This window comes from Helicoverpa zea, chromosome 3 (genome assembly GCF_022581195.2).
Source record: "Helicoverpa zea isolate HzStark_Cry1AcR chromosome 3, ilHelZeax1.1, whole genome shotgun sequence".
NCBI classification, from domain to species: Eukaryota; Metazoa; Arthropoda; class Insecta; order Lepidoptera; family Noctuidae; genus Helicoverpa; species Helicoverpa zea.
The window spans coordinates 11,447,910-11,458,018 of record NC_061454.1 but is presented as its reverse complement, the minus strand read 5'-3'; the positions used below and the strand labels follow the sequence as shown (position 1 = coordinate 11,458,018).

Here is a 10,109-nt window from a genome sequence, read left to right as displayed (position 1 = left end):
ATCTCGTTTTATTTCACCCATTTTACGGAAGAAATTAATTATATATAGTGAAAGAAAATGGGCACCAACTCATGGGTGACATCTATTACATCGTTTCGAGTTGATTTTTTTCAAGTATTGATCAAGTACTGGCTTGCAAGTTTTTACGTTTTTGGCTATCTTCTTACAACTTCTCGGCGTTTTGTTGAATTCCACACAACCCTGTCGGAAAAATGATTACATCATTTCATTTAAGATAAGAAGATCCAAAGAAATCGAGGTACTCTGACACAACACAAGATTTCATATATTAGGAGAAGAGTAGAGTCGTTATCTACTATCTGAGAGGAGTTTAATATTAATTAAAGTAACACTTACAAGCAAATAATTAACATAAGCGCACACTTGATACTTCATAGTGTCGCACTTAACGTCGCTGGTGACGTACTTTTTGTACTGGCCGTTCAAGCAATTCTTCTCAATCATTTTGTTCAGAGGCTCCGACGCTTTGTCTTCTTTTGTCAGCCGTTTTAGAAGAGCTCTGCATTTCTTCTCGTCGATTTTATTGTTGGTTGTAATTCCGTAAATGGTGACCACGCATTTTGATACTGAGCACTGGAACGGTAAAATCAAATGGAATTTACGTTACCTATATATTTTGTAGGACAGGCTTAACGGGCGTTTAGCTGTAGTTTACCAGCTATGCACCATACATATAAATCTCTAACAGTCGCAAATATATTTACTTAAGCTTCAAAAAATATAATGGTCAATCGATCGAGTGATTACGTTCCCCACGAGACTAATAAAGTTATGAAGATTGCTTTGATACATAGAAGATACATAGATGAAATAACTTACCGAAAACGCAGAAGAGTCACTCTTTTCCTGACAATGTCTAATCCGTTCCACAAACTGGTCCATAGGAGGACAGCAGGACAGTTTCATTGCCTCAAAAATATTAAAATCACATAAGCAACTCGTGCCTTATTATTAATTGAATTAAATAACAAAATTTATAGTCTTACTTCTGGGCTAAACACGGCCTGGCAAGCTTTGGTTTGGGCATGGTTTAAATTAGCTGAAATCTGTAATTAAATCCTTGTAGTTGCTAGATCGGTATCATTTAAATTATTTCAATTTATAGGACATCTTACCGGGGTGCCAAAAATTATTAATAAACCCAAAAGGGGATAGTGAAATACCATCTTCACTCCTAGACAATACAAAAACAACTATATAAACTTTATATTACTAACACACGAAGTATTTATTAAATCTGAAGGTTTGGTCACGAACATATAAAAATTAAATGATTTTTGTTAAAACTGCATGTAACTGCAACGTGTTTCTACTTAACAATTACAGTAAAATGTTACGTGATGTACGGTTATTGAATTCGAACTTATATGGCCATGCCACCCAGGACCTACATGGCTATGTTACTGCTAGAATATTAGCAATAAAAAAACAACAAAGATGTTGTGATTATTATAATTTTATTTTATGGGAACCTACTTTTGAAACATACAATTAAATAGGTACTGTTTTATTTCTTACATGTGTGATAATTAAAACATCAAAAAAGAACACTGGACAACACTAATCGTATGTTTTTTTTTCTGTTAGCTTCTAGCAAGCACGGAGAAGTTACACAGTGGTCTGTTGTTGCCTCCAAAACTCTTCGCGGTTTTCCAAAAACCTAATAGCTTCCTCAGCTTGTTTGCAAACGACATCGTTCTTCTTATCTGCTATCGCCAGGTCTGGGTTCTTCAACAAGTTCTCCAGGTAAATCTTGTCAGAATTCAACTGGCCTAGCACTGGTCTGGCCGATTTGGAACGTTTTTTCGCAGCCTTCTTCACAACTTTTACTGACCCAATTGTGTTTTCTATGGCTTCCTGGAAATCAAAGCATCTGGTCAGTAACTACGTAGGTATGTATTGATCCATTTTTTTTTCTTCCCTGTTAAAAGGACAATATTATTTAATTTAAACGCTGTAGGTACCTAGTGTAGGACTAATCTTTTGAAAAAAAAATGCAGAGGTTTGTTTATTGACTGTTAACTAGGCAACGGTTGTGCGACGCAAATCATTGTATTTTTAGTGACTACAGAACCCATAGTGAAACGTGTTAATTAGTTGCTGTTATTGCACTACCTACTTAAATAAATAGATGCTATCATGAACAACAAATCTTTTAAAATACTTAGTAGGTATCCACATTATTTACCTGCGCTTTCTGCACCCCAAGTCTGAAGTCGTTCAGGTCAGGCCTGGCTCTCAGTCCTCGATGGTAGTGCACGAGGCTCATCTCGAACTCCCCGCAGTAGTACAGCGCTTCTGCCTTTCGAAGCAGCGCCTTAGCATCCTTGGGGTCCAGCTTCAAGGCTGCCTCGGCGTCCATCAGAGCTGACCGAGGCTCCCCTAGTAGGAGGTAGCATTTACTGCGAGAGACGTATGCTGCTTTCTCATCTGGAGCGAGCTCGATTGCCTGAAATGAGAGAGATCATAAATTGTTATTTGATTTTTCAAGTTCGTAGGAACCACCTTTAAAGACGAAAATGAGAGAAAACCTAGTTGCTATTTTCGTTGTTTTTGTAGAACTGTACCTAAAACACATATGATGCGTCATAAACATATATCGGTCGCCCTTTACTTGTATACGAGCCATACATATATCCCTAAATACCTTATTGACAAAGAGAACAGCAGTGCGGTATCGTTCCCTCATCATCTCAGCTCTGGCCAGTGCCAGCAGTGTACCAGCGTCAGCTTCAACAGGTAGCTGCAGAGCGCTGCTCCTCTCGGCCTTATCCTTCAAGTTCAAAGACTGCTTGATATCCTTGGAGCCCATCACCACGGCAGCTGCACGATCCTTGTCCGTGTACAACTCTTCCTCCCGTCTCCTCCTTTCTCGCTTGGGCTTCCTCTTCCATTTCTTCCTCGGCTTAATCGACTCCTTCCTCTCTTTGATAGCCTGTTTCAAATCTTCAGCGTCCTCGCGTCCTTTGTCTGCGGACTGCGGCGCTCTCTTGCTGATGGACGCCTTTTGGACCGGAGTTTCTTCTTCCTCATCGCCGATACCCACTCGGACAAAGCTTTGTAAGAACTCTGCGTCCTTTGTAGGGCCTAGGATGGACCTTGCTTGGGCTTTAGCGTTGTCGAAGTCCATCGTACGTGAAGCCTGGCCACGGGTTACGTAATGTGGTAGGTGTGTGGAGAGGCGTCAGTATCGACGCCCCGGCTGTCGTTGTCATGGTGACTCGATGTGTTTTCGCACCCACTTCTGACACACTAGTTCTGTATGGGCCGGTTCGAAGGGCGGCTGTGTCGCTATTAGAATGGTACATTTTTTGCAGCCTGTTGTCAATTCTGAGTATATTCTTCTGTGAAGATTCTTTATAATTGTAGTTTTGACAGGACCAAGACTAACATTATATATTACCTACCTACATTCGACTCGTCATACATAGGTTTACATGAGTACCTACAGCTTATAAGTAGGTATAATTGAATTTAAATGTTACAAAATACAAATGTTAATTTTGCAGAAAAAGCACGCATATATGATATGTACATATTTCATATGTTTATTATGTTTTGATCATACACAAAACGAACGAAGAAATCAAACGAGACTAATTTACATATTAACAAACAAGATTACTTCCGTGACAAAACTAATAGAGGTACTCCTTAGAAATCAAATTAAAGTAATTTTAATTCAACCACTAATTGCATGCATAGCTGAAATGGCTACGCGTGACTTAAAAGCTTTTCTACTGCGAGTTTACGAGTGCTACGATACCTGTAGCGTAGTTGCTACGTCGTAGTCAAAGTAGCTTATTGTAGGATAATCGTGAACAGGAAAGAAGTGATAAAAATGCGTACCTAATAATATAGAAATAGTATAACAATGAGTTATTAAAAGTAAATCAAAACATGTGTATACCCAACACGAGAAAGACCAAAGGAACGATAGATGAATGTGTGATAGTCTTGATAGCTAGAAATAATGTTAGATGCCTGAGAGATGACCGAAGATAAATGAGTATGGAAGGAGGAAACATAAGGCGTCGACCTGAAATAAATTTAAGATAAGGGCAGGAGGATGACGATGATATCCGACACTTATTTGCTTATTATAAATTAATATTGTAGACGCTTAGGTGCTACTAGTTACTATTACTTAGGTAAATCATGTTGTTAAGCCGTCCCTACCTTGTTTAGTGAATTAAGTCCGCGGTCATAGTTGCCATTCTTGATATGCCCGGTTGCCTCGTCTCGATGCTTCTTTGCCTCCACAGGGTTCGACACTGGAAGCTCCGGTTCTTTGCCTCGAACCATTGTGTTTTGATGAGGAAAAGTCCAATCTGAAAAAATGAAAATAAAGCCTTTATTTCGCTAAACGAAACAAGGTTTATGACCTCCAACTGTCCATTTTTTTGAGGATCGAATACATGACTTTAAATAAAAAGAAGAACTACGTTGATAAGTTAAAAAAATTCACTGTTAACATCACTTGATAAACCAAAAGTGTTCAAATCAATCAAAATTGCAAGCAATTTTCTTTACAATCTTTCGGACACTTCTAGTACAATTCCTATACGTCGCGTCGTAGGAAATTAGAAAACACAGAGAGCAGACCTACAAAGGTGGCTAACCCTAGGCTACCCCCCTATATTTTAACATTTAATAGCCAAAGTAAGCTGACCAAAAATGATTAAAGCGTCCCTAAAATACTTGGCAAATATTTACCCCTGAGCCACTACCTTCAACTAATGTATTAAGCAAACGTTTACTCGGTAATCGAACCCGCACTATGATGGATGATGCTGTTATCAAAACAGACGATGTCGTCATAAATCTAAGTATTGTTTCCCTATTTTGTGTTCGGGTCGGATCTGATAATTTTTAGCGATGGGGCTTTGAAAGCAGCGGAGCGCAGCGGCAAGCGGCGCAGTGTGTTGTGTCGTCTGGCGGAACAATGTTCGAAGCTTTTTGACACTGTAAGATACAGTATCCAGATGCAATACATAACTATATTATGCTTCCTAGAATAGAGCTTTAAACCTAGTTAGGTTCTGAGTGACAATTATAAAACAAGACTTAACTGCAATTTGTAGACGAAGCTTATTTGTCATCCATGCAATAAATTACCAAATCAGTAGGAATGGAAAATTCATTTCCTTAACAATCATTATAGTTACCTAAGTTTTCCGCTTTCATTACAAAGATAGTATTCGTAAACGCTGTTCTAGTGGCTGCACTAAATCCGCTGCCATACACAAATCGCTTCCGTGATGGTCGCCTATTACTTCACATAGTTATCGGAACATCTCCGTTCAATGTCATCATTGCCATTTACTTGGGTAAGGAGGGAGCATTAATTTCACTTTTTATACGGAAGTCGATAAATATCGCTTTTTTGGGTCAGAATATTAGGATGGCGGAGATGTTTTTGCTGCAGAGCTCTTGTTAGAAATTGTTTTCATTTCATCTGCAAAATAGAGCTTTGATCAATATCTAAAGATCATGGGCAAATCATTGAAGCTTTATTCAGTCATCAGTCAGTCAATATGATATTTATCATTTACCAAGACCTACTTTTTTGCTTAACGAACGTATTGTTTCATTTTCACCAATTTATCCAACGAATAAGTTGTTACATTATTTTTTTCAGAAGCCCAACATAATATTAACGAATATTTACTGGTTATTTAAAAGCTTGCATAGCAAGGCAAACTTAGCTGCCCTATGTAAACGATTCGCTTTTTAAAACCGGATTGGCGTGACACCTCCCACTTTGCCCGTCAAGGGAAAATTAGTTCGCTTCCAAAGTAGCATTATGAACATTTTTTGCAAAAGTTAATTTTCAATCTATTGCTTTATTCGTTTCTATGAAGTTAAACCTGCATTCCGTTGGTAAGCTTCGCTAAACGTGGGTAAACTTTGCATCGCTTGCGTGGTTCAAATGTCATTTATTGTAACTTAAGTTTTAAAATATGGTTTTATCATGTTTTGGTTTGGGTATGTATTTATTGGTATGATTTTGTCCTTAACCTTTTGAATGACGGCCATGACGGGCAAAGTTCGTATTCGTATGGAGACCATCGATGTAGCCATATCAATCCGTATTACTCGTCTAATTATCCACCGTGCTCTAAATCACAATATTTACCTAACTGTTCACATCATATTTTACACCACAAAACTTTTTTTAAAGTGACGTCACGATTATGCAATTTACCCATAAATATTAGTGCCCTGTATAGAAACGTGCTGTCATAGCTTTGGCATCGGTTGGTGCTCATTACGGGATATTATTCATGCAAGCTTGGCAGCTACCTAGCCCGCGACATGCCATATCATAATGCAGGGGAAGTCTATGCAAGCGAACTTTCGGCAATAAATTTTATAGATCGATTAATTACTCATTATTGAAGTGTTTTCCTTTCCACAAGACTGTTTACGTAGTCCGAGTGACTGTGCTTTTTTTTTAACGAGGTCAAAAATCATCAAATAACCCCTCCCGCTGTGGGTTAGCAGCGGCGAGGGAGTGTCAGACTCTTACTGACTAAAAAATTGTCGTGTTCCTTCGTAGGCCTTTCATGTGCCAGGGCCGCGGTATCTCTTTCGAACAACCCGCAGCGAGTGACTGTGCTCAATTGGCATTAAATGCCACTAAAAAAACTTAATGAGTACCTAACATTTTTATTTCGTGTAAACCTACAGGTATCGGTACTAAAGCGTAATTTGAAAGGTACATTACGCGTTAATTTTGGAACTATCGAAGTAATATCTTAGAAATACTAACATTATCAGCCTTTACGAGGTATTCAGTCATGCGTTATCATAGCTATATGATATCTAGGATCGTGGAGCACGCGAGCTCACGATACGCCCGTTTTACGACCACAAAAATAATGAAATTAACCATTATTTGGTTTGTAAACAGTTTCACAAACGTTGGTTAACCGGATCGAAGATATCTTTTCAAGATAGGGTACAATTTATTACTGAAATATAGGCGGAATGTCGTTTTGATTTGAATTGATAGCGCAGTGATGAGCTCAGTCATTTGTTTTGTTAACTTCTGTGGTTTATTGTAAGACATTGTAAGGTTATCTAGGCTATCAATCAACGCTGTGGTCTAGACAAAAAAGAAATTAGAAATCTGAAATTGATGTGACTGAAATTATATTCAGTTTTTATTTGCCCTATGCTTTTGCATTTTAGGGTAGGCAGGTATTAATCACAAACCGTCTTACCACAAAAACTTTTAAACGTCAGTTTATGCCTTGTCTAAAAAAATGTCAAATTATGACGTTGACATATGGTTCATTTTGCAGCCAAAATTTTATTAGACAAGCGTAAAACAGGGTTTAAAGTTTTTGTAGTAAGGCCAAAAATATTTAAGCAGCCAATAAGTTTTCTGTATGCTATTCAAACTTATTTACCTACTTAAATATGTAGAACGTCTATAAGTACTTAAAGCAATACTCCCTAGACCTACCTTTTCGAATAAACTTTACCTATAAAAAACGAGATCAACTTTGTTATAGGTATAAAAGTTTGCAAAGTATTCTTTACATTAGTGATAAGTACCAATAATTACCTTTACTTACTTAAATAATTTAAATATCTACATACCTTCCCAAATTCCAATCCAATGCAATGCTTATTTATTGTTGAGCACGAATAGCTTTACAAAAACATGCATTTGAAAACACCAATTCACTTTTGAACTCCTCCCAAATCATACACACACTTATTTTAATTAATTATTAGGTACTTTTAATTAATTATTGCTTCACAATTAAATGTTTTTCTAACAATATTTCGAAGTAGGATGAACCACAGTGAGGCACAGTAGATTGCAGACTGAGCCACTAGTTGATCGGGTTCGGCTTACCCCTAATGAAGGGGTAGTTTACACTGCACGACGTTGCACGGCTCACGATGTCGTGTACCTATCTAATTGGTACCAGATTTAACAAAAAAAGTAGGTTATTAAAAAAAGAAATACTATGTGCTTTAATTATATGCATGTCTTTATCTGTGTTCGAAATTAAAAACGGCAGGTAATATAATTTACTGCAATGTGTTTTTTTTTATGAAATTGTGGTTCCATTAAATAAGGTAAAGAAATAGTCAGCTGCTTCTTAATAAGAAAATATTAAAACACCTAGTTTTGTAAGTATTGTATTTTACATAGTTTACTTTTATTTATTTTTTTAATAAATACCTAAGTAAAAAGCATAAGAGTATGTAGGTAATGTAGTAAACACTAAAATAGCCAAAAATGTTCCTAATCCAAAACTTTTTCTGACCTTTTAATCCGCCCTTTGCTAAATAATGAAAACGTAATTTGTAAAGTTTCCCCAAAATGAGGTTTTGTTTATTTTTTGCTACATTACGAGGTACCTGCCAGAGTTTATTTCAATAAAGAAATGAGTGAAGGCACGCGACGTCAATAATGAAACATGTAATCAGTTAGCTGTGGATTTTTTATGAAAACTTTCGATTGGAACGAATAAAGTTATGCGGTATCGATTGAAACTATTCTGTATTATAATGATAGAGAAGTATAAAAATAAGTACCTATGTTATAGGTATAGATACCTAAGAGTGTCCTTCATTCTTCATCAACACTATTATTTTCATCATCATGTATAAAGTTGAACCAATCATTTTTACCTATTTAGAAGTGCGCTATTACCCTTCAGCACCCTTCAACACTCGCATTTTTAATTACAACTTGGCACTAATCAAAGCTAGGAATGGGGAAACCACCTATTTTATTGACTTGGTTTGGTACCTTGGCTTGGTATCCAAATTCTCTCTGTTTATATAATATTTTAAAGAAGCATCTAGGTACTGTTTAAGAATACACAAAAGTGATATCTATCGCTAATCGTGTAACACTTTCGATGCCCAGCACCCGGGATTCGAGTCGAACCATAGTTCATTCCTTATGCCCGCAACCCGAATACCGAGTCGTCGCTATGTGTAGCTATAGATGCATGTGCTCATGCCCAGGACCCGAATAGCGAGTCCATAGCTAAGTAAGCTGTAAGGGTTGTCAAAAGTAAATAAATGAAATCAATTGAAAAAACATCGCTTTAGTTTATAACGGATTAGAAAACGTAAATCACTTCATCAATGTTATATGCCATCATTTCAGTTCACAGTAAGACACTTAACGCACAACCGATTTGCAGGCTTAAATCAAATCCAGTAAACAGTGCCTAGGTTTCAAACGTAAGGCAATCGAAGTCCAGTAGGAAAGCCAATAGTCAAACACAAAAGTAATAACACAGAAGTCCGGTAGAAAAGCCAATAGTCGATCACAAACAAACGTAACACGGGAGAGAGTATTCGATATAGGTTTAGCCGGAAGTGCAAACAGATACCGAATGAGCTTAAATTATTTTGTAAATACGTACCTACTTTTAGCAGCAAAGAAGGGTTAAGTTTTTACCTGAGTAAGACCTTTAATCGTTTGCCGAAAACTTTTTTTAAAGTTAAAACAATCTATCTATCGCCTTTTGTGCAATAACGAGATTTATGGTTCTTTATCTCTGGCCCGTAAAATGACAAACAAAGCGCGTCGGCATGTTTTTTGAGATTACGAGTATTTAAACTAAAAACTAGATACTTATTTTCTTTGTTATCGTATGCAGGTGTTAAAACAAAGCACGTCGGCGTTGTATTGATTAAAAAAAAGCTTACAGAAACATGTAGATAAATCATATTAAGTAAATCTGTTCTAACATAATGTACGTTAAAATTAAAAAAATAGTCTCTTTAACAACATAATAAATTAAATACGATATACGAATACAAGACGGGATTTATTTTCTTTATTCTGATCAAAAATGCACAATAATTATATTCTAGTAAATTATTTTGGGTAGCCCTACGCTCGGTGGGCGGGGCTTAAGTGAACCCGGACGCCGGGTTTTCGGGCATAAGGGTCCCGTTCCGATACAATTGCGCTGTTGGACTCGAATACCGGGTTGTTATGTAATTATGCAAAATATTTTTGGGCATGTGGATAGGAATTGCATAGGTGAGCTGGGCAGCGAAAGATGATTATCCAAAATACATGACGGATGAATTGCGAT

The 10,109-nt window shown here is 37.0% G+C and overlaps 2 protein-coding genes across 2 annotated transcripts; both read right to left on the bottom strand.

The window, feature by feature from the left end:
• Positions 1–1,187, bottom strand: LOC124645898. Its single transcript, XM_047185877.1, has 5 exons — positions 1,137–1,187; positions 1,008–1,067; positions 841–930; positions 358–594; positions 1–201 (listed from the first exon to the last, which is right to left on the bottom strand). The coding sequence occupies exons 1-5, from the start codon at positions 1,185–1,187 to the stop codon at positions 70–72; spliced, it is 570 nt and encodes a 189-aa protein (XP_047041833.1). The 3' UTR covers positions 1–69.
• Positions 1,188–1,461: 274 nt separating this feature from the next.
• LOC124645897 (outer dynein arm-docking complex subunit 4-like) lies at positions 1,462–3,193 on the bottom strand. Its single transcript, XM_047185876.1, has 3 exons — positions 2,669–3,193; positions 2,210–2,470; positions 1,462–1,878 (listed from the first exon to the last, which is right to left on the bottom strand). Exons 1-3 carry the CDS (start codon positions 3,149–3,151, stop codon positions 1,630–1,632), a joined length of 993 nt encoding a protein of 330 aa, XP_047041832.1. The 5' UTR covers positions 3,152–3,193; the 3' UTR covers positions 1,462–1,629.
• Positions 3,194–10,109: the final 6,916 nt, after the last annotated feature.

Excerpts from the sequence above, each read along its gene's own strand:
- LOC124645898 (XM_047185877.1), bottom strand. The coding sequence starts at position 1,187 with ATGGTATTTCACTATCCCCTTTTGGGTTTATTAATAATTTTTGGCACC. Across the intron at positions 1,068-1,136 it reads TAATAATTTTTGGCACCCCG|ATTTCAGCTAATTTAAACCA; the intron begins GTAAGATGTCCT and ends ATTTAATTACAG. Across the intron at positions 595-840 it reads GTGACTCTTCTGCGTTTTCG|TGCTCAGTATCAAAATGCGT; the intron begins GTAAGTTATTTC and ends TTACCGTTCCAG.
- LOC124645897 (XM_047185876.1), bottom strand. The coding sequence starts at position 3,151 with ATGGACTTCGACAACGCTAAAGCCCAAGCAAGGTCCATCCTAGGCCCT. Across the intron at positions 2,471-2,668 it reads CTGTTCTCTTTGTCAATAAG|GCAATCGAGCTCGCTCCAGA; the intron begins GTATTTAGGGAT and ends CTCTCATTTCAG. Across the intron at positions 1,879-2,209 it reads TTGGGGTGCAGAAAGCGCAG|GAAGCCATAGAAAACACAAT; the intron begins GTAAATAATGTG and ends TTTGATTTCCAG.